Raw genomic sequence first — 24,760 nt, forward strand, 5'->3', positions numbered from 1 at the left:
AAGTGTTCCTTTTCTTTGTGGGTCTGGTTAGTATTTAGATAGGAGATTTTATCTCCACTCTTCCTCTGATAATCTTGTATTGCCCTCCCAGATAGGGTCTCGAACCTTGGTCTGCATGATTCCTGGTTAGTTGTGGATCCCTTTACATATCTGTGAGACTTACCCAGAATCAGAGCCAGTTTCTGCCCTGGATCCTCTAACAACTGCTAGAGTTTCCTGGGAATGTGAAACTTCCCACTTGTCTGTGGGCCTAACCTGGAGTTAAATCAGAGTGCCACCATTCTTCTGAAGCTGCTATAAGATGTGACAGTACCCCCTCATTCCAATAAGTCTTTACCCAGGTTTAGGATTGGTCTTTCAATATGATTCCAGATTTAGCTTACTAATATTTTGTTCAGATATTACCTGTGTGATCATAAAAATTAGTCTGTAGTTACTCTTGGTACTATCTTTGCCTTGATTTGTTAATTGAATAACATTATTATTATAAAATGAATTGGGAAGTTGTTAGTATTCTTTTTGTAATCTGATAAAGTGTGATACTAGATATTTAAATGTTTCACAGAATTTTCTAGTAAAAACAAATGGTCCTGGAATGCTGTTTGACTAGAATTCAATATTTTTACTTGTTAAAGGTCAATTTTAATTTTTCAAATTTGATCTTGGTCAGTTTAAATAATCTGTACCTTTATAATAATTTCTTGATTAAGTAATTAATGTTGCCATATATTTGGATAAATTCCCACATTTATAGATGCTTAAGAGACAGATAAGGGCAAACAGTATAACAGAGGCTAAGCCAGAGAAACCCTAGTGATGTTGTCTTTAGTTGGAAGTAATTTTCCATTCTTGATATTTGTGAGTTAGCCTTTTCAACTGGAATGTCACAAGCCTCTTTGCTCTGGATTATTAAAAATCATTGATGATTTGGAGCCAAAGATGACCTTTTTGTTTTCCAAGAAAATGTTTGGTACTCCATTGTTGTAAATTTTGTACAAAATACAAAATCCCTTAGATACCTAGGTAGTTTGGGGACAACAAAAATTACCAGATGAAGTAAACATTGTCAGTTGTTGTTACTCAAGTTAGCCATAGTGTGATTTGGTTGAGAGATTTGGTTTTAGAGGATTTTCCCCCATCAAGTTACCCCTGGTATCATGTACCTTTAATTTCTCATAACTTTTGAAATCACAATGCAAGGGAGTAATTTGTTCCCTCTACATTATAGAGCAATTTTAATCTGCTAGTCCTGGACAATTTCTCATTTTGTCAGAAGCCATTTTTCTCACAGTACAGTTTATGCCAACATTTGGGAAGGATTTATGAATAATACTTTTGATTTAATTTTCTTAAGACAAAACAGTAGTCATATATCTTTATGGAGTAAAATATGATTACATGCAAATATCAAATCAATTTTTTCTCATCAAATGTTAATAATTTTCATGTGTTGGAAACATTGATACTTTTTAGTTTGAAATCCAATGTAAATTTTTAGAGATAATAGCTAGCCTACTGTAATATAAAGAACTAAAATTAATCATTTATATGGAATTCTTTTAAGGAACTCAAATATATGGGAGAGTAATACATTATCTTCATACCAAGTATATAATATAGATGGAGCTTTCTTTATGGATGTAGTGTCCCTGTCCCACAAGCTCTGATGCAAGGACCAAAAAGTCTAGAGATGCACCCAATATATCAACACTATCTCACACATTTTCAAATGACAGTATCTTGGTCACATCTGTTGGTTCATTCCTCCAATTGTTCTAACAGATAATAATCACTGGGGTGCAAACCAAAACAGAGATTATGAAACAAAAAAATCAAACCTGTTTGTCTGTCTGATGGTGGTTTTAAGATGAAATGTGCTTTTACCTTTAATCCCAGAATTTAGGAGACTAAGGAAAAAGAATCATAAATTTGATACTAGGCTTAGCTTCATAGTGATAGTATATATCTCCCAAATTTTTAATTTTTAAAAAGGAAAAAAAATAATACAAAGAAAAAATGTCAGTGTGCTTGATCAAGGCTAATTGAATATTTTGTAGTTTTTGATGACTAACATATCATACATTTCACAACCTGTTTCATGTGTCAATTTTGGCTCTTTCCAGCTTCCATTCCTTTTCAAACACATCATGCTCTCTGCCTGAAACGCCCTCCAGTGCTTTGTTTACTTAGAAAAAAGTCTGTTTTTATTAAGAATCCTCTTTCTGTGAAATGAAATTTCTACGAAATTCTTTATCTCAGGAGTTTAACATTTGTTAGTTTTTAGAATTTCTTTTCGTAGATTATTATCCTGCCATTTTATCTTCTGATGTATTGTGTAACAATTGCTACCATTTTGCTCAGTTTTTTTAAAAAATCTTGTATTCAGTCCTATCAGAATTTGATCATTCACATTTCCATATTTGCATGTCTCATGAAATATTTACTGAATGCTTACTTCTTTGCAAGCAGCATTGCATTTAAATTTTGCAACAGATCTATGTATTCTCTCCATTTCAGAAAAGGCTACATTCACATCTAAACTTGGCAGTTTCTACTAAGTTTCAGCTAATAAAAGACAAGAAGGACTTGAACACAAACCTGCCAAGTTACTATGCTCTGCTTCTTACTGAGTATATTATATTGACCCCCCTCTCTCTCTTTCTGTAGTTTCCACTGATTCTTCTCTGCATATAATATCAAATTTCAGAAGCATTTGTAGAGCTTTTCTAGAATCAAAAATGAATTTTGGGTTCTTAGTGTTTTGGGTTCATCGTGGTATAGTTTCTTAGGGGAATATATTCAAAAATAGTTTTTTGGGAGAAGCATGAAAGCATGGGGAAAACAAGCTATAAAATAAATGTGGGATGCAGGTTCCCATTTCCCTCTCCCAGTCATTAGTGCATATACTCTCAGTGGAAATGCTTATAATATAGGAAATAGTTTTGAATTTATCTTGATGCTATCGTACAAATCAACATTACCTGAAAAGAGTTAGGGTTAGGTTTCTCTTTCTGAACCCCCTTCTCTCTCTTCTGCTTTTCTTTCTGTTCTTTCTCTTCTCTTCTTTTCTTCTCTGCCTTCTTCCTTCTCCCATTCTTACTCTCCCTTTCCTCCTTTTTCTCCTTCTCCTCCATGCTACTTTCTGTCCTTCTCTGCCTCTCTCTCTCTCTCTCTCCCATTTTAATCTTCTCAAGAAGCATATAAGTGTTTTATAAGTGGCATGGTACACTATAATCATCTTGGTTAGTAGCTTTAGATTTTTTTTTTAGGAAATCAAATCAGAACAGCACTCCAGACTCAAAGTACAAAGAAGATGGGAGTGCAATCTATATATTAAATTTCAGTTTTCAAATTCCATCTCAGGTGATTTTATGCTTTTGAATAAGATAGGAAAAGTCTGAATAATTTGATTAAAGATTTTTATTTTGAATCACTTGATAAGTAAACAACATTAAATAGAAACCTGAGTATTGTACAATAAAAGATCTCAGCTGTCACTTCAGCTTTAAGCATCTTTTCTTGAGTTCCTCATGATTCTAGGAGAATGTTAATTTTGCTTATGATTTATCAGTTAACTAGCATTTTTTTAAATAATCAATCAAGGTTTTATTATTGGCTAGAAAAACATCACAGTAGTGACAACTTTCTCCAATTTGCAGTATAGAAATACATTTTTCCACCATTTTCTGGTGGAGTCTCAACAGTCTGTCTCCTCGATTCCTTTTCTGGAAGCTTCCTTTTCTTAGTTATTGTATTCTTGAAGAGCCTGGGCCATGAAGAGTTTGCCTAAGTTTTGGGCAGTGAACTCCTTGATGTTCTGGCAATAAGTGTTAATCCGGCCTGCAATGAGCAGCGAGTCCATCCTGGCAGGGGCCTGGTGGGGCTTGAAGAGCTTGGAGAGGTCCTCCTCAGGGAGTGGGGGCTCCCCTCGGCTCTGCTGCTGTATGTTCTCCTGTTGGCGACGCTGCTGATACTGGTGTTTCTGCTGCTGCTGCTTACTGGTGTTCCTCATGTACGTGTTGTATTTGATTATGTCCTGGCTCATTTCATCCACTCGGTCCATCAGCAACTGGAGATTCTTGCCCAAATGATTGCTGCTGGCGAGGCTGAGAAGCTTATGCTTGTCTGCTACAGCGGACTTCTTCTCAAGCTCCCACATGAGGACATTGATCAGATGGGAGTTCTTTTTTTTTTTTTTTTTTAATTTATTCTTGTTACATCTCAGTGTTTATCCCATCCCTTGTATCCTCCCAGATGAGAGTTCTTAATCACGATGGGCACCTCCTCAAACATGTGCTCAAAGGTCACGCTCGCCTTCTTCAGTGCTTCAGGGGAAAAGTCCTTCTCTTTACACACTTCCATCAGTTTAGGAGTGAGTCTGTATGCCTTCAGTGAGAGAGACCCCTGGGCAGTTTTTATGGGATCGTAAATGGGAACGACGGCCTCTTCAATGGCGTGCTGGTAACTGAACTGAGAATCCAGAAGCGCCCGGGTAACGAACGAGCCATAGTATGTGGATTGATACCAGCCCACATGGAGGTGATCAATGTTTACATGGCAAAGGCTGCGCATCATCTCCATCTGATACTGGATTGTTGATGTTTTTCATCTGTGCAAGATTCTCCACCCACGCCACGGGCCACGTCCTTCTCCTCCAGCTAACCCATGGCGGCCTTCCTCTCTTTACTTCACATCTCCTCCTCTTAACTAGCATTTTTAAGATACTTCACACACATTCTTTTAAATGTCACAGCTCTCCACAGGTGTATTTATACACTTCATATTTTTTTTTTTTCAGAAAGACACTGAATCAGAAAAACTATGCTGTTAGCCCCAGTTACAATATTTGACACTACTAGGTCGAATTTCTGGGATTTTCAAGCCTGCCCTTCTGACCCCAAAATCTGTGCTCCTAGAACACCATGCTATTTTTCCCAAGTAACAAATATCAGGGACAACTAGTAGAATTTTCCATGTGTGCCAGATAGCTCCTTAGTATCTAGGCTGAATATGAGTTTATAAGGTGATTACTAAGTTAATCTTCCCAGTCTGTCATTTCTTGTGATGAAACTGAGGTGGAGAGGAAAGTACTGTCTTTGCCAAGCCTCATGGTGTCCTAAGCCATGACCTAGTCATTATTGCTTCTTTCAAAAGCGCTCATATATTCTCATGTATTTGTAATATTGCAGCTTCGGTGCATGTACATCATCTCCTACTAGACTACAAGCATGGAAAAAGCAGGAAGTAGTCATTTCTTTTTTTCACCTACAGACATTAGTGGTCCTCAACAAGCTTGTTTTAACTGACAGTAGACATTTAGGATTAAAAGAAATGTTTCTGACCCTTTTTTAAAAAGTAGCTTCCCTAATTCTTCAGCGTGGTGAACAGACAACACAGCTGGGGACTATAGATTAGGAACCAGGATGTGCTGGGAGCCACATTTTGTGTTCTTACTGAAGTGTTATGGACTGCAATCTTTCCATGATGGGTATGAGTGTATCACTGACACTTGGACCAAGTGAAGGACTTTAAGTCCAAGGTAACACAGACATTTGTAACAAAAATGGGTAACTATGAAAGGTTAAATAGTAAAAATTACCCCCCAACTCCACAGACATGTAGTTGACTGTCTCAAAGTAACCATTTATTATCAATTTCTCTATATTTCTTCAGATATTATATACAAAAGACCACAATTTGATTTACCCAATTGATGTTTGCATATTTAAAATATTACAGGAGATCTTGGAGACTATTCCATATTGTGATATATAAATTGGTTTTAATGGGTGCAGTGTTACATAATAATTTAACTACTCTTGTATCAATAGGTATTCATGCTGTTGTTAATCCTGTACTGTTATAACAATGCTATAGAGATTATCTGTGTATATGTAATGTCACACTGTGTAAAAATGTGCTGAGTCAGAGTATGTGCATATATTTTCATTTTTCAAGGTTTTATTTTAAAAGTTTGTAAAAGAGAATTCAGTTGAAATGCATGTGATCAGTACACTGATATCCAGAAACACACCAGGAAAACACAATTGATTCTGCCTAGGAAGTGACCTTAATAGTGTAAACAAACTCTAAAGTTTCTCTTTGATAAAACTACATAGAGAGAAAATTACAAACAAGTCTTAATAGTAGATACTTAAATAGTAGACTTGTTTAAATAATGCTACAATGAACTTCATTGTGTATATATCACTATTACTACAAGTTAGATTTTAGTGAAAACTGTTTAAAATAAATTAACAAATATATCTCTTCACCAACACTTAGTATTTAATCCCATATGCAATCTCGCATGTAAAATTAATTTGTCTTTCTATTATTTGAAGTAACTTGACCAATTTTCATGTACTTAGTAGTTATTTTCATTTCTTCTTATATTTGCCTCCTCACTTTGTTTCTTATTTTTCTATTGTACTGTTTTCATCTTTTATCAAATATATAAAAACTTAAAAATGAACTACATGAAATCCAACAGTTCAAATGATCAATACACTAATGAAATAGCCACAGTTCTCAAAAAATGAAATACAAATAATAACTCGACATTTAAAAAGTCATCTCCTTTACTCACCATCATAGAAATGCAAGTTGAAACTACATTGATATTTCAAGTCACCCCAATGAAAATGGAAGTCATTAGGAAAATAAAAACATGTGCTGGCAGGGATGAGAAGCAAAGGACATCCTTTTATAATGGAGGTTGAAATATAAATTAGTCCACTGACTATGGATACTTTAGATAACTAAAAACAGATCTACCATATGGCTATATTATATACTCCTGTATGATTAGGCCCAAATTTCCAAACACTATAGCACAAATATGCACTCCCTTGTTTTTTTGCAGCACCATTCACAGTAGGTAAGTTATGAAATTAAGCTGGGTATTAAACAACAGAAGAGTGGATAAAAAATATGTCATATATACAATATAACTTTTTGGACATAACGAGTGAAGTTTTGTTGTCTGCAGGGATGTGCTTGGAGATAAATATATAAAATGAATTATATCAGTCTCAGAAAAACATATATATTTTCCTCATTTATGGGTCCCAGAGTTTATATTAGTAAATAAAATCATCAACTTGATATTCTGGAATCATATAGTGAATAATTTATAACTCATTAACTAAACTAAAATGATGTATTAAATACAATATATATGTTTTGGGTCTTTTCTTGTTTCTTTTACTAACTAACCTCTACTGAAGATATCAAGGTATTATAATTGTCATATTTTAAAAATAATTTAAGACTATTATTATTATTATTATTATTATTATTATTATTATTATTATTAACAACAAAAATATCTTAACATTATTACACATTCTATTCCTGGAGATATATTTTGGGATTTTTAAAAAAAGATTTTGTTTAGATTGTTTTAAATTTATATACTTCGCTAGGAAAGAACAGATCTTTAAAATATTGCGTATTCTCCTTGAATGCCATCATACATCTTTCTCTTCAGTTCAGACATTCTTTTATATATGCCAATAATTGTTTTATTTTTCTTTATAAGTTTCATATTAAAACTCTTTATACAAAGTATAAGAAACTATATTCTTCAGCCTTAGCTGTAGGTTAATGATGATGATAGGTCAATACTTTCTTCATTTACATGACAAAATAACATTGATAGTGTTTAAGTCACCTACCTTATTCCTTAGCTCAAAATAATATGGTCTTTTTTAAGTGGAAAAGAGCTTAATCAGACATTGATATGATGTCATACTGGGTGGAAATATCAGTCAGAAAAGAACAAAAATAGGAAGGTTTAGAAAAAAACATTCTGTCTTGTGGTCTCAGTTCCTGCTGAGGCATGGAACCATATTCAATAATTATGATTTCAAAAAAACAGAGCCAGGAAGAAAATGAAGAACATATGTTAGTCAATTTCAGAGCTAACATGTATGCAGAGTACTTCTTGCCCATTATATGACCCTGATGAGTATTATAAAAATCAATGAAATGCATGTTCTCTTTGCAGTCCTACAGTGTATCCTTATGTGCTTTGACACGAGAAAGAAGGTATTTTGCCAATCATCACAAAATGCCTTTTTGTAAAATCTTGATAATAGATTGGTGATATATTTTTGCTATTGAAGAATAAACAATATCAAATAGTAGAGTTTAATGTTTTAGTCTCTGCTGAGTAGGAGATGAATAAGTATTTGTGGTATCTGTGCTAATTGTTCTGCCACCTAGACTACATGTAATTATATGATCTTCTAAAACCACCTTGGACCAGGCCCAAATCTTACTTACAAATTTCTCTGTCAACTGGAAATACAGAAGCTGACTATAAACAAATAATAGAAAAGCTATCTTTAGACTATAATCATTCGTAGTACATCCCCATTGTATGCAACTTTCAAATGTCATGCTGCCTCTACCACCAACTTGTTCTGGCTTGGTGCATCTCCACATATCATGCCCATTTCATACCTTAATAACAATGAACAATGAACTAATTTTTTCATTAGGAAGCTTGTGATGACCTTAACCAGCCAGATTTTTGTCACTGTCACTGATGAATCAGTGCTACAAAAAGACAGTAAGCTTCCTGGAAGAACGTGTCTCTCTACAGACTCCAGAAATATTATAAACTGAGTTGTAATTCAAGAAAGTATAGGGGGAAACATTTTTCAAGTATGTTATAAAGTTAGAAGAGTGGGTTTGATGTGACCCAACAGTATCTTAAATTATTTGTCATTTATTGAAGTCATTGTCTTAGAACAAACCAGGTCAGCCAGGTCAATATTCCTAGAGAAAATAGATGAAAAAAAAAAAACAAAACACCTGTAACAAATACTATAAAGCTCAATTCAGCATCACATAAAAATGATCCATTATAGTAAAAAAAATATATTACTGAGATCCAAGACTGGTTCAAAATATGCAAATATCTAAAAACAACTCTTCATATCAACAATAAAAAATAAAAATCATATGACCATTTCAGCAAAGATTGAAAAAAGCATTGGACAAAATTTATCTCATGATTAAGTACTCGGAATAAACTAGAGAAACGTTCCCTTAGCACAAACTAAAGGTCCTAAATAACACTATAGTTAAAATCATACTTGTGACTACTACTATTCAACATAATGCTGGAAGGCAAAGCCTGCTTCATCATAATGACCATTATTTTTGTTACTGTAGAAAGGAGTATATAATAATTCTTTTGTGTGTACTTTGCTCAAAATTATACTAAACTTCTAAACAAATCAAATATGATAGAGATATCATTATTATGACATAGAGCCCTAAAAATGTCAATCATATCATGAAACAGAGTAAATAATAAGGAAGTAAATAGACCTTTCAAAATTTATTTTCTTCTATCTTGTCTTATCCCTAATCCAAAATGTGCACAGTACCTGAAGATGTGTTTTGAAGTATTTCTTTGATGACTCTATTTATGCACCTCTATCTTCTGCATGTAAATTAAGTGAGTCTGTCTGTGTTTATAAAGGGTCTACTATGTGTGGGGCTTATACTGGGAGCAACATAATAAAAGCAAAGTACTGAGTAAGACACATTTTTTTTAGCGGACTAAATCTTCCTTTCAGTCATTCTAATCCTGAAACAAGGGAAGGTTTTCTCTGCATATCTGTAAGGATTCAAGTAGTACATGGTTCTGATCTTTCCTTTACTGACTTCAGAGGACTTCCTTTTGCATCCTGTGATTCATAACACAAAATGTGGGCTTTATTTCTGGCTTTCACAACCTACAATCTTGGGACTGCCTTCACTAGCAATGTAAAAACAGAGATCACATAAATTTTTTAATGTACTGTTTTTTTTAAAGCTTCTGATTAGCTCAAGTATGAATCTATGCATGATTACAGGTGTCAGTAGGAGGATGCATTGACTAAGCCAACATCTCTCCTGTGCCAAGCTAACAGAATGATAATTTCCACAACTGGTCATTATCTCAAGAGCACTCCTGGCTTTTAGTCAAGCTAAAGCATCTTGCTTTCAAAAGCAGTAAATAGTCTTACTTGTAGGATTATTATCAGCAACTGAATTGTTAATATCTGTTTAAATACCTATGAAATGGATTACATGTAATCAACTGTTTGGGGCCACTGTCCTTCAATTTGTAGTATGTATTATTGTCTTCTTGACTAGAAAAACTCAAGAAAAGAAGCTCTGGAGACACATTAACAGATCTACTATTATTGCATTTCTTCTCTCAGGGAAACAGAAGTATCTATGTGCCAGCAGAAATGATTGCACCATTGATAAATTCCGGAGGAAAAATTGTCCATCTTGTCGTCTCCGGAAGTGTTATGAAGCGGGGATGACTCTGGGAGGTATGATATTTTTCTTCTTGTCCTTTTTCTGCTCAACTTCATCCTTTATAATTATTTCTTTATACCCAATTCTCCTCTGTAATATTTCTAAAAGTACCAGCTAGGCAATAGGTTCAGGTTGACCTTCTTATGTTCCTTCTTTATTTTTGCCTATGACATTCATAACTTTGGGTTTGGCATAGGACTGGCAGGCATGGAGTAAGGATCAGAAACCAACAGAAGATGAATGAGGGTATGCATTTTTGATTCAGTTCTTCCCGTGATATATTGATACTTGCCTGATGCTTTTCAGTGGTAGGCATGAGAGAACCAAGTAATCAAAACTGTCACAGGTGCAGGATGACCATGACATAGGCAGGCTCTGAACACCTGGGATTATCTCTCAGCTAACTGCTGCATGTACTGTAGAGATAGCCAACTGGAGTGTGAAGCCTTTTCCCTTTGGATCCTGTAACAGAGGTACCAAACAGCCAATTTCCTATCCTGTGTCTTCCTGAAATCAGCAGGCTTTTTAATCATTTCCTTTTCTTTTAAAACCCATTGATCATTTCCAAAAGCATTTTTCCAATGGCGCAGTAGCTTCTTAGAAGATGTTGCCCTTTCAAGAGTGACTCCCTATCATAAGGCTCTGCATCCCATGAGCTTGTGTCTATCATGAGCTCTGTCATCCTTCCAAATGGCCTCATACTACTTCTAATTCTTCATATCTTCATCTGCCCTGTGCCAGAATACACCCTGCTGCCTGTTGCTTCCAAACAGATGCATCTTTCATGAAAAAAGGAGCTCATTAGTCTACGTTGACTTAGAAATGAAACTCAGAGAAAAACAAATTTATTTCTGAGTGCCTAAAACTATAACAGTATATTTGATTACTCATTATCAATTGGGAAAACCCGAGTGACTGGAATCTAGCCCACTTTTCTCCCACCTCAGGGCTAATTTAGAACAATTGTTATCTCTGGCTGTCTATAAGGCATTTAATGCCTACTCTACCTATATATCATTGTAGATAACTACATCCTCCCCTCCTCACAAACCAATAGTACTTTTATCCAGACCATAGCACTGCAAGGAAATTGTTCCAGGGTGCATCTGTGATAGTTTCAATAGAAAGTAATCTCAAGTAATGTATAGTACTCTCAGTCATCACAGGTAGATGCCTTATGAGTTATTTCTCAGGCAGCTACACCAAATGAGATTGAAATATTTCACAAACTCCAACCTTTCTTTTGTTTGGTTTGTCTACTCTAAGGATTTCCTATAGTTGAGGTCTACAGTGGGGAAAGAGACATTAGGAAGGGCGGGAAGAAATCCAGGAGAGATGACAGAGGGAAGGATTGGCAGAAGGGGGTTTACCACATGCCTGTTGTAAGTCCTGAACCAGTGCTCTCATACACTCATTTCTCAATTACTTAACTTCCTGCTAATTGTGCATACATAACAAGTTCCACTCTAGCTAGAACTATAACTTGGGGCTCTCTCAATAAACAAACAAACAAGATTACTTGAGAAGTGGCCTTACTACTAAGAGATTGCACTTTGCCTATAAGGATAAAACCTTAACATATATACAAGTTTTCAAAATGTCTGCGAGTTCTGTAGTTAGGAAAATAGCTCAGGGAGCCCTGACAATAGACTGATGCTATCGATCATAAACAATAATTTCCAATGTTGAAGATAATCTTTATGCCAGTTACCTCAATGTTTGTCCCCTCCAAGAGAAGTGCAGTATTGCTTCTTCTATCAGATACCCTAGATGCAAGAAAATGATTATAATGCTGAAAGACATTTTGTATGCTTCTCTAGGCATTTTTTATTCATTGAAGTGAATCCATCTCTCTGTGCACTCACTTATCTCCAAATACATTTTATGAATATCTCTTGACTCTATGTTAGACATCTGGGGAGGCCAATCCTAATAATAGAGTTTTAAATGTATGCTTTAAAAATTATTTAGGGCCAAGGAAATTGTTCACTGGGTGAAGGCAATTGTTACCAAGCGCTACAACCCATATTTCATCTCTAGAACCTACATGGTACAAATAGGTAACCAACTTCCTCAGGTTGTCCTCTGACCTCTATACCTGTGCTATGGTACCTTCATACACACATGGACATGAATGCACAAATGCACATACACACATATACACAGAACAATAAATAGATATATAAATACAGAGTTTAAATTATGTTAAATTCATGTCCCCTGGAGGGGGAGACCTGGTGGCACTCAGAGGAAGGACAGCAAGTAGCCAAGAAGAGACTTGATACCCTATGAGAATATATAGGGGGATGTAATCCCCCTCAGGAACAGTCATAGGGGAGGGGAATAAGGGGAAAATGGGGGGGGAGGAATGGGAGGATACAAGGGATGGGATAACCATTGAGATGTAACAAGAATAAATTAATAAAAAAAATTTAAAAAAAAATAAATAAACAAAACAAACAATAAAAAAAATAAATTATGTTAAATTAAGGAGTCAGTGATTGTGGTTATTCATTAGTCTTAATGTATAAATTTATTAGGGAGAAGTTTAGTGAGATACAAGGGAAGGACCATTCAAGGCCACGAGCACAGCTTGAAAAAAGACACAGAGACATAAAAACTATGATTAGGCTTTAAAGAACAACAAGTGATTTAACATATCCAGAGATAGGAAAATAGAGAAGGAAGCACTGATCACACTGAAAGTGAACCCAATTTCAGGCAGTTTAAGATTTATGGTTGCCAGACAGACATGACCACATGTCATGCTGCTAATTATGTATGTGTTTTAAGAGAATTTTTGGCAGCTTAAATGTTATGTTAGGAAGGGATTACGTTTTACAAAAGGAGAGTTAGCAAGCCATGCAGAGAAAAACAGAAATTTCTAGTACCATATTTTGCTAACCAGCTACGCTTGGTTCTTGGGACTACTTAGCTCCACTTGAGGTTGAAATATGCAAGTACTGAAGAAATTGGCCTAGACCAAGGCAGTTGGCTTACATGAAGAACCTACATATACACGAAATGCCAGTTGTCTTGATCTGACCACTTTCCCCGTGTGAGTTCATAGAAAACTATTTCAGTGCATGTTTTAGAGAAACTGATTCCTAAGTTTAAATAAGAAGAAACCTGCATATTACTATCCTTAGGAAGATTTGCAGTGTACATGATAGGTCTTGATAAATACTGGAATAAAATTAACAGGAGAAGCTTTATAACTCAGGATCCCAAACTAAATTAAATGTCAGGTCCCCTTTTCACATAACACTATTTAATATCCTCCCAAAACACTGCTTTATGGAAAACACTGTAAAAGAAAACTTTGGTATAAATAAATACTTTATTCTATGAGAAACAAATTACCCATGTCATACATTTATCAGATGTGTGTGTCATCACTTACTGGATAAATCAGTGAGGTATGCATTAACTGATAACATAACAAGAGTAGGCCCGTGGCTACCAAATTCAATAAAGAATACCAGAGAATATCTACAGCATGCTTGTCTTTCACAAAGGGTAGAAACAACTAGTAGCAATAGACATATAACACTGTCCCAAGGAGAATTCTAGAAATATTGTCTTAAGAAATGGAATAACTTTCAGCATCACAAATAATGACCACTAACAGTTTTGTTGAACGTTGTCTGATCAACATCTCCATACATAGCAAGGACACCAAAATGATAGTATGACTCAATGACTAACTTCTTTGTATGTCATGTTTGGCATTCAGCAAAGTGTTATAAAAAGCACACTAGCAATCTGAGAGCCAGATAGAGCAGTGCATTCCTGTAATCTCAGCAGTCAAGGGCTGAAGCAGGAGAATCATGAGTTCTAAGCCAGCCTGAGAAACATAGTAACACTCTATTTTCAAAACAAATATATATAAAACTGGTAGAACATATGCCTAGTATACACAAATAAATTAATAATGATGATGATGATGATGATGATGATAAGTGAGACTCGGGTACTGGGTTTTTTTTTTTTTTTTCATCTTTTCCTTCGACTCTCTAGACTTAGAATCTTAAAAGTTCTTAGTCTGGGTGTCTTAGTTAGGGTTTCTATTGCTGTGAAGAGACATGATGACCACCTAAACTCTTATATATGCAAATATTTAATGGGGGCGGTGGCTTGCAAGTCAGAGGTTTTGTCCATTATCACCATGGCAAGAGGCATAGTGGCATAGAGGCAGACATGGTGCTGGAAAGGTAGCTAAGAGATCTACATCTGAATCTGCAGGCAGCAGGAAGACAAAGTGACATTGGGTCCTCAAAGCTCAAGGACAAACTTCCTGGAGCATGACCACACCTACTCTAACAAGGCCACACCTCCTAATAGTGTCACTCCCTGTGGGTATTTTTTTTTTTCAAACCACTACACTGGGGATGCAAGCTTAGAGTCTCAGTTATAAGTAATAGTGCTTCTACACACAGTTCTCAGATACCTGAATGCTTTAAGAGCTCTGCATCACAAAAAGATGTACAGAGGAGCAAACTTTGACTAGATGTTTGAACATCAGCAAGTACCCCATATGGTTGGCATGTAGAACATTGGGGTACTTTTTTGTCGTGTTAAAAATGGAACTTAATGACTCAATATGTTACACAAAACCTACCAGTGAGCTACAACACAAGTTCTTTTTTTGTAAATCAAAGTCCTATGATAGCTCTAGTAGAAATAACATGGTGGACAGGCCTTTTTTCTAGTCTTAATTTTGCCACTTACTATTTTTGTGAGCTTGTGAAAATCTGTAGATCTCTCTCTCTGGGCCTCATTTTCACCAGCTATAGGCAGGAATACCATTATAAAATTGCTACACACGTAAAGAAGCTGTCATGGAGTAGGTACACAGAATTATTGTACCTTTTACTCCTTTTTAGGTGAAGATTGCTTCCTTTGTTTTCCCACGTACCAGTACAGATTTTTATTTCTCTACTGCTGAATAAGGCTTTTAGTTCTTGCTCCTTGGTCTTTGGTTTCTTATTTACTCTTTAGTCAACACTTGAAGCCTTCTATTTGTGGTCACCATTACCATCTTTTAATTGGACACACACACACACACACCACCACCACCACCACCACCACCACCACCACCACCAAAAGGAAAAAGTTTGCTTGTACTTGCTTTTAGTGAACTTTCCTTAGAGATAAGTAATATTTTTCTAATCGTCAAAATTGATGATGCTCCATATCTAATACTTGAATCTTGCTGGTAAAATCTCTCCTTAATAGCATTGAATTCTTAAATGTGCTAGCCTTAGAAAGATTTTACTGCTGTTTTCCTTTGCTATGAGAGATCCAAAATCCACATTTGCTCTTGAAAGAGAAAATATGATATCATAGATAATATTTTCTAATGTATTGAACAGTAAGCAGAACACACAACGCATAATATATATATGCACACACACACACACACATATATGCTCATATAGAGAGACAAGTATTTATCAAATGTAGAAATACAACAAAAATGTTTCATTTTTTATAATTTAACTGGTTATTTGATTTTACTATATGTGCACTGATATGAGAGTGTCAGATGCCCTGGAACTGGAGTTACAGACAGTTGCGAGCTGCCATGTGGGGCCTGGGAATTGAATCCAGGTCCTCTGGAATAACATCGAGTGCTGTTAACCACTGAGCCATCTCTCCAGACCCTAACCACTTATTTGAAATCATTTTATTGGTAGTAATAAATTGTGAGGTATGTTTCTTATTGTACTGAACCTCAGACTCTTTATCTGGGTAAGATGGCATTTTAGACACATTTGAACATCTTTGAGATCATGTTGCATAGAATAACTAAGAAAAGCAGTAAGCAATAAAGCATCCCTATGAAGTTATTGATCATATTTCTATGATGGCATATGTCTAACTAGCAAACTGAAAATATACTTATTACCATGGATGATCTCTTTTGCCGTCAGAGTCCATGTTACTTAGTCAAATTAAGTGGTGCTAAATACAAACTCAGACGTGGCAATTCCTTCTTTTCCTACGGGCTTACAATTCCATTGAATCAAGGCTTCTGAGACTAAAGTGGGAGTAAATTGGTGATGGACATTTCAAGCTCCTAACTATCAGCAACTAAACTTATGTGAGTACTAGTCACCATCAGAAATTTTGGACTGGCATTTCAAACTAAGAAGAAATATAGATCTTGACCAACATGAAAGGTTACCAGGCCAAGCCAGCACAGTGAAGTATCATATTGGCAACCCTGAAACCAAAAGAAATTGAGGACTCTTTCTCTTTGACAGGCAGTGAGGCATGGGAGTTATGACTAGTGAACTATTAGGCACAGAGAAATTCATTTTAAAATGATTTCATTTCCACTCTGAGTAAAGACACTGGAATTTTTATGGGCCAGTTTGGCTAATGCAAACAAATTCAGAATGCCATCATGAAAGAATTGTTGTTGGTCTTTAAGTGGCTGTAAGGAAAACATTAACTTGTACCCTCCTATTCTTTGCCCCCTCAAATTCTCTACTCTGAAAAATTAGTTCTTCTCTGCTGTGTATGGAAAGGTGCACAAACACATACCCATACTGAAGTTCTTAAGTACATTTGTTACTAAGCCAGAAAAGAAAAAGAAATCCCCTATTAGCAACTGTTCATTTCACCTTACCTCTTTCTTGCAAAAAAAGAAAAGAGGCATGGAAACTCCCTTTCCCAAATGACAGCTATCCTCTTTCCACTTGTGCATGATGCCTCCTAGTTCAGAAGACCTGACTGGGGCATCTGATTATTAAGCATAGGAGGTGCAAACCCGTCTCTTTAAGCCACTAATTTCAACACAACCACCTTTTACTATTAGAAAAATTCCTGTTTGGCAATTACATGTATCTCAAAATGACCAACCAGTGAAAAAAAAGGCTATTCTGGATTTCTGCCAAAGGCCCATCTTTCAACCTCAGGCTGTAGAAATGATCTGAAGGAAGTTTCTGATCCACAGACAGGGAGGAAGAACCAAATTTTTTGCTTCTCCTAGAAGAGATACCAGCCAGCCCCTCTCTTAAAATACTGGAGAAAAAAAAAACTAGAGTCAGATAGTCCTTTTCCCTTCAAAGTCAAGGTGACTCAGCTTTCAATAGCCCACACATCTTGACCCTTTCCTAAAGGCTTAAGAAGGCAGATCTGAGAAGCAATGCCTGTTTCCTTTGTTTCTCTCCAAGGCTAGTCTAGTGGAGGAAGTGGGTCTGCCTTTCCCTCTTCTCAGCTGAATGCTTCCTTCACTCCCACTGCTCCCTCACAGAAAACTTTTGCCTCTAATCAGATCAGGTGTGAGACTGCCTCAGACACTTCCAATATTTCACTGATGTGATAGATGGAACACTTAGAATTTACAGTATTTTGTTCTGTCTTCCCACAACCTCCATGTTGAAAGAAGTTTCCCCCTCTTCCACTTATTCTATGCAAGGCCAGAACAGACAAAAATGAAAGTAAAAATCCTTTCTCTCCTTGATTTGGACCTGCCTTTCCTGCTCTGTCTCCTTTCCAAACACCACCTGCATTCACACACACACACACACACACACACACACACACACACACACACACACACGGCACCCTTTCATGATGCATACAATCTTTCTCTTTCCCTTTACTTAGCCATATTCTGGAGGAGACAAAGCCAAGGAAGGACTTTGGAAGGGAAATTCTCCCCACCTCAGGGCAAAATTTTAATCTGACCAATGAGAACCTCCCTAATGTGGATTGAAAGGCTAATGTGGTTTATTTTTTAACTGCTTTCTGTTTGTTTGAATACTGAATATTTCTGCTAGTGACATTTTCCTGTGATAAAACCATTAATACACCAATGATACGTTTTTTATTTACCACAGACAGACAGAATTAATGCTATTAACATTTGGGGCTTTTTTTTTCCTTTTTTCTCTTTTCTTTCTTTAAAAAAAAAGAGAAAGAAAAAAAAAACAACTCTCATTTGCTTTCCAGGTCATGCTGACCTGTTCAGCATGGACTGTTTCGCATTTGTTTTTAATGTCACTTTAAATGTAATTGTAAAAGCATGTATGCTCTAAATTTATGTAGTTACTTTTTCCAGTGGAAAACTTGGTATGCAAAAGCATTTCCAGGTTCTACAGTTTCGCAGGAGCAAGTTTGGGGTAATGACCCTTTGCTCCTCACTCAGGATGGCATCTGGACAGTCCTTTCCTCTGGCTCAGTAGTCAGGGAAGGGATATTTGGACATAGTTTCTGTGCTTTGACAAGGATGTGCAGCATTGCATATCATTCTATTATTAATTATGTTTACTCCTCCACAAACTAAAAACCATTAGACTAAATAGTCCAACATAAACCTTGAAAGATAAAATTTGATATTCTTTCCCCTGACCAAGAATTGGAGCTGGGAGGAGAATGGGAGTCAGCAGGCGGGAGTGGGAATCAAGGAGCCTTCTTGCCTAAGAGGGTATTCGTCATACATTTATTAATCCCACTTGGTCTCATTCCCTTGCTAAGCTCTCACTTCATACTTACTGAGGACTGGCTTTGTTCTTTACCTGTTGTTCCTGTCCAAATTTTACTCAGTCCTGTTTCCACTTCTGCTAACTTCTTACTAATAGCATGCCGGTGAAGCTGAAGGAAAGCATACCTAACCCTGCAAGCTAAGATGCCAGGATTCTTCTGCCTTTTGTTCTACCACTAACTATGTGTTTTACCTTTGTCCTTTAGTCTCCCCATCTATAAAGTAAGGTGGGGGGAAACATAGACAATATCTAGGTTCCCCCCAATATTTATTTTGAAAATGGAATATTTTCTTCAAATAAATGCTGACATGAAACCCCAAATGTAGGTGTAGACTGTGCCACTGCCACTCTAATTTGAAAGGAGGTGCAGCCACATATTAAAGCTCACTTTGCCTTTCCAGAGACCTTGGAAGCAATTCATAGGCCCCTAAGGGTTCTACTGATAGCTAGTAATCCTTTCAACTCTGATTCTCTTTCCTGTTAGTTTTTAGTCACAGTGGAAACTACATTTCAAAAGAAGTTACTTTTTTCCAGAACATTCACCTATTTAGGATAAAGAGCTCGAACACAGGGTAATATGTGTGGCTCAGTAAGAGTGAAAGCCATCAGACTCTCTGTGGCTCCCGTGTAAGCTGGAAATAATATTAGTACCTCAATTATAAGATCCTCTGAAGGAATATAAACACTATGGTGGCATCTCAGAAGAGAAGACAAATTCTACACCACTGAAAAGATTCACATAAGGTGAAATATGCTCTGAGCGCCTACCTTATTTACTCTGTGCTAAGTAAGCAGTGTGCACACATCTCTCCAACACAGCCTTTTGGAAAATCACAACCCTGTGAGTTAGATCTTGCTATTATATAATGACTCTGAATGCTGTCAGTCTGACTTTTGATCCTTCACCCCAAATGAAAAATGATACTCCTCACAGTTTGCCTCTACAAACAGCTTTTCAGAGTGTTTCTTGCCAGAGGTCCATTCTTGAGAAAAGTCATCACCTGGCCATTGGCATATACTTCTACAGGATGCAGAAAGGTCTCACTAGACCTACCTCATTTCATCCTCATAGTAGTCCTGTAGAGTAATCAGATCGCATTTCCAGCAAGTAGATTAGAAAACTAACTTATAGGAGAAAACAAAGGATTTGTTCCTGACTATACATGCCATAAGACTATTACCACCAATCAACAATAAGCCTTTTATACTAACGTTGTATTTTAAAATTTCAGTGTTATGTTTTTCTTCTTCATCCTAGAGCTCAGAGCATATTTCACCATATGTGAGTCTTTTCAGTGGTGTGGAATTTGTCTTCCACCCTGAAATGCCACCATGGTGTCTGTATTCCTTCAAATAACCTTATGATTGAGGTACTAATATCATCTCCAGCTTATACATGAGTTAACTCAAGCCCAGAGAGACTAATTCCTACGCTAGGTCTCACAGGAATAAACCCACTGTTACTAATGAGACAGTGTAAGTCCAGAGCCCTCATTTTCTTTTTTTTTTTTTCTTTTTTTTTTTTTAATTCTTGTTACATCTCAATGTTTATCCCATCCCTTGTATCCTCCCATTCCTCCCCCCCCCCATTTTCCCATTATTCCCCTCCCCTATGACTGTTCTTGAGGGGGATTACGTCCCCCTATATATTCTCATAGGGTATCAAGTCTCTTCTTGGCTACTTGCTGTCCTTCCTCTGAGTGCCACCAGGTCTTCCCCTCCAGGGGACATGGTCAAATGTGAGGCACCAGAGTACGTGAGAAAGTCGTATCACACTCTCCACTCAACTGTGGAGAATATTCTGACCATTGGCTAGATCTGGGAAGGGGTTTAAAGTTTACCTCCTGTATTGTCCTTGGCTGGTGCCTTAGTTTGAGCGGGACCCCTGGGCCCAAATCTGCCCATCATATTGTTCTACTTGTAGATTTCTAGGACCCTCTGGATCCTTTTACTTTGCTGTTCTCCCATGCGTCTCTCATTTAGAGTCCCAATAGGATGCCTTCCCCTCTGTCTCAGTTTCCTGGTAAGTGAAGGCTTTCGTGGGACATGCCCCTTGGCAGAGCCCTCATTTTCAAAAACTATTTTATTCCTAAGAATTGTCTATATGTGTGCTTTATTCACAAAATTTTCACCCCAACTCTTCTTCCTCCAATTATGTACACACACACACACACACACACACACACACACACACACACGTTTTTAAATACTTCCCTTTCTGGTTCTGCACAAACTGTGGCACGAACCAAGGACAATACGTGCAGTAAACATTGAGCCCCTACCCAAATCTAGCCAAGGGACAGGTCATTCTCTACAGATACGTGAAGAGTGGGGACTGACTTTCACATGAACTTTGGTGCCCCATTTTTGGCCACGTCCCCTGGATGAGGAGACCTGGTTGCACTCAGGGGAAGGATAGCAGGCTACCAAGAAGAGACTTGATACCCTATGATCATATACAGTGGGAGGAGGTCCCCCTCAGTCACAGTCATAGGGAAGGGGAATAGGGTGAAAATGGGAGGGAGGGAGGAATGGGAGGAAAGGAGGAATGAGATAACTATTGAGATGTAATATGAATGAATTAATAAATAATTTTTAAAAATCAAAGAACCACAATAAATGAGTGAATAAATAAATAAATAAATGTGTCTCTTTCTACATGAGTGAAGAAAGAATCCCTATGGGTGAGGGAAGCTTCCTTGGCTCATAATCTAGGATTCCTCTGACCTTCTAAACCCAAAGTCATTTAGCAAGATCCACTGACTTTAATTCTAGTAGACGGAAAGATGACTGATATGATTTATGCCATAGCCCCAAAACTCTTGAGGCCAAAACTCATGTGAAGAAGTCTGTTGGTTCATAATAGAATGTATTTACTCCCACTCACTACACTCCACCTTACCTAGGCTCAGAGAGCATCTTGGAAAAGGGAACAGAAAGAAGGAAAGAACTGGAGAATGAGGAGGAGCGCTGTGCAATGCTGTCTTCTGGACCTGACATACCTATTGCACACACCAACTCACAGTATAAGACCTGTGCAATATGTAGCCAGTTAAGACTTACAGCACGAAAGATGAAGGGCACTGAGGCCTTATCCCTAGCTGAGGAGCTATTTGGTAGTTGATGGCAACTGTGGAAGAGAGAGCTAGACCTCACTTTCAAGGCCAGCTATAAAGAATAGTATTTTTGTTGAGTCCCTTAAATGGTGATGGTTTTAATTGGAATAGCTCAGTATTTTAAGAGCTCACCTGATTCAGCCCAGCTCTTAACACTCAACTGAATTGGACCTTCCATATGACTTGCTCAGTACTTTCATAACAACATCTATATTATTATTTGTCTACATAACTGAAAGAAGATGCATGTACTTCTGGGTCTCAGCATCTTAGAGGCCATTCTAAAAATTAGTTTCCCAGAGAAGATAGTTCTTTGATACTCAAAATTCCTTGATGAAATATAAGGAAGAGAGGCATCCTCGGCCTTGGGCACAGCAATTCAAAGTTTCACAGATTTTGGAAACATCACCTACACTCCCCCCCCCCCTGCCCAAGAGTGAGAAGATAATATAACCCTAGAAGACAAACATATAATCTGGAAACATCCCTAAAGATCCTTAAGGCTAGAGAAACTACAGGTTGAACACATGTGGACCCTCTTAGGAACATACCATGAAATTTGGTATGAAACAGCTCTCTGGTATGATATACTAGGATCAAAGCTTTCCAGGCCCCTGAACATCAGATGGAAAAAAAGGTACCTTGTGAGGATCATTTCTTACTACTACCCTAAGCTAAGTATAAAAACAGCTATAAGATAGAACCGTTCACATACCATTAGAACTACGCACTTTTACTGCGTCCCCTCTCTGTTTCACCACTCGGCTTATGTAAACCTCTGCCTTTGCCATGGCACTTAGATGGTGTGTACCTCGCATAGAGAATTATTTTTGACTCTGGGGCTCAGGTGCAGGGGAAGGGAGGAGCATGGGGGCGGCCTTCATGGAAGAAAACAAGGCCTTGGGCACTGAGAGTAACAGCTGAGACTAGCAAGCTTCATTGTCTAGGATTCCAAGTCGTCTAGCAACATGCTGGCCTCTGCTGCAGAGAGAGAACAGAGGATCCCCACAGAATGAATGGAATCCGATTTCAATTATGTTTAGTACAGTCATGCTCTTCAGGCAGATAGCCCAGAACACCTGGTGCAGCTTGCGCCACTATGCAAGGGTCCTGGAGGCAAATGGGAATGCAGACGCTCTTCCTCAAGCAGATGCCTTATAGCTCTAGAATAAAATATGAAAAGGCCAGCCAAGTTCTGACTGGCACAATTCAAAGAAATGGGAATAATTTTGTCCTGATGGATCTTCTCCACAGTCTCTATGCATATTGATCTTGCTTAAAATGAATCCACTTGGGCCCACAGTCATCATCTCACTGAGAGTTTACTCACTGTACAGAGTAGTGGTAAGAGACTAAATCTAATTAATTGTAACAGCACCAACTATTGTCCTTGTCCCTGTACCTTTCTGAATAAAATCCTGCGGATTCATCTGTATATCTTTCATTTTGACTTATTTCCTTCTTCATCAAGAGCTTTAGTATAACATGGCAAATAGAACAGCTGCCCCCAGAGAGCAGGCCATATTCACAGCACTGTTCAACAGACTCTCTGAGATAACGGAAATGATCTATATCGGTCCTGTTCTGGCTACTTGTAGGTTTTAAACATTGGCATTACGTCCAGTGAGACTGAAGCAGTACATTTTTATTTCCTCTATCTTAATTATTTTAAAGAGACACACAGAGCTTGTGGCTACTATATAAAAGAATGCAAGCTGAGAAAGGAGCTCAGAGAGGTACATATTGAAATAGAGCTGGAACACGTTAGTAAAAAGAAACAATGAGTCATAAGAGATTTTAAGTTAAGAATAAGAGCCCGGGTTCTAATCCTAGTTCTGCCACTAGATATTTTTTATCCTCACTAGTTTCAACTTCTCCATCTTTAACTTGGAACTTTGAACTAATAAGAGAATCTCAAAGTTATAGCTAAGGGTTGGGTTCAACTTAGAATATGCATGTTTGGAGATATTTTTCTTGTGCTGTGTGAATGTCCTCTGGACTTAGGAAGACAGTAAAGCATTTTATTCCAGTTTGCCAGGCAGAATGCCAACTATTCTTCTACATATATACCTATACACTGTCTTTCCTGGGAAAATTCTGAGTATAATTGAATCTGTGAAGCCTGGATAAGATGATTTCTAAGGACCCTTCCTGTTTGCCAGGCTATGGATGTTATAACACTACAGTACCCCAAATATGTCTCCATTTAGGCAAGGAACTGAGTATTTTTGTAACTCCTTGTTTCTCTGATTCTAGATGCCATGCTAAGCTACTAAAGTTCATTGTCAGGGACAATGATTATAGTCAAGGGAGGTAAAACTTTGGGATTCTGAGAAACCACATGATAAAAAACAGAGAATGTGGATTTTCTAGTGTAAGCAGGTTCAAATGGCAAAAGATCATGAGAGCCAGGCCTCTCACTCTGAGAGGAGATAGGCTAGGTTCTTACCAAACCCCAAGTCTTATGTCTTTAGTGGGAGGTGGAAGTCAGCAATGGATGTACATATTTCTTTCTTACTGGCTATGTCCAAATACTATAGCAATGATTGTTGGACAAGATCATCTTGCAATCAGGCTTGGGTGCAAAGGCTTCTTGTTTTCCCCTTTTCTTCTTAATACTCCTCTCCAGCCTAGGTGATGATACAAACGTGCAGTCTATTATTACATTGATTTACTGAGTAAGAGTATGACAGACTTTACAGGAAAAGCCTTACTTTTCTCATTAGGGCTTAAAGTCTGTTCCAGATATGTCATTTTTCTATGGAGCAAGAAGCAGATATATAGTAGGTTTTATCACATTTATACACTTGAACTGAG

At 37.2% G+C, this 24,760-nt stretch overlaps 1 protein-coding gene across 1 annotated transcript in view; it reads left to right on the forward strand.

Annotated features, from left to right (window-relative positions):
- The window catches only part of Ar (androgen receptor), a 167,313-nt gene that overhangs the window by 128,481 nt on the left and 14,072 nt on the right, over positions 1-24,760 (forward strand). Inside the window, exon 3 of the mRNA XM_051142056.1 lies at positions 10,227-10,343. Coding sequence (XP_050998013.1) covers positions 10,227-10,343 — 117 coding nt within the window. The remainder of the gene's footprint in view (positions 1-10,226; positions 10,344-24,760) is intronic.

This window comes from Acomys russatus, chromosome X (assembly GCF_903995435.1).
Source record: "Acomys russatus chromosome X, mAcoRus1.1, whole genome shotgun sequence".
NCBI classification, from domain to species: domain Eukaryota; kingdom Metazoa; phylum Chordata; class Mammalia; order Rodentia; family Muridae; genus Acomys; species Acomys russatus.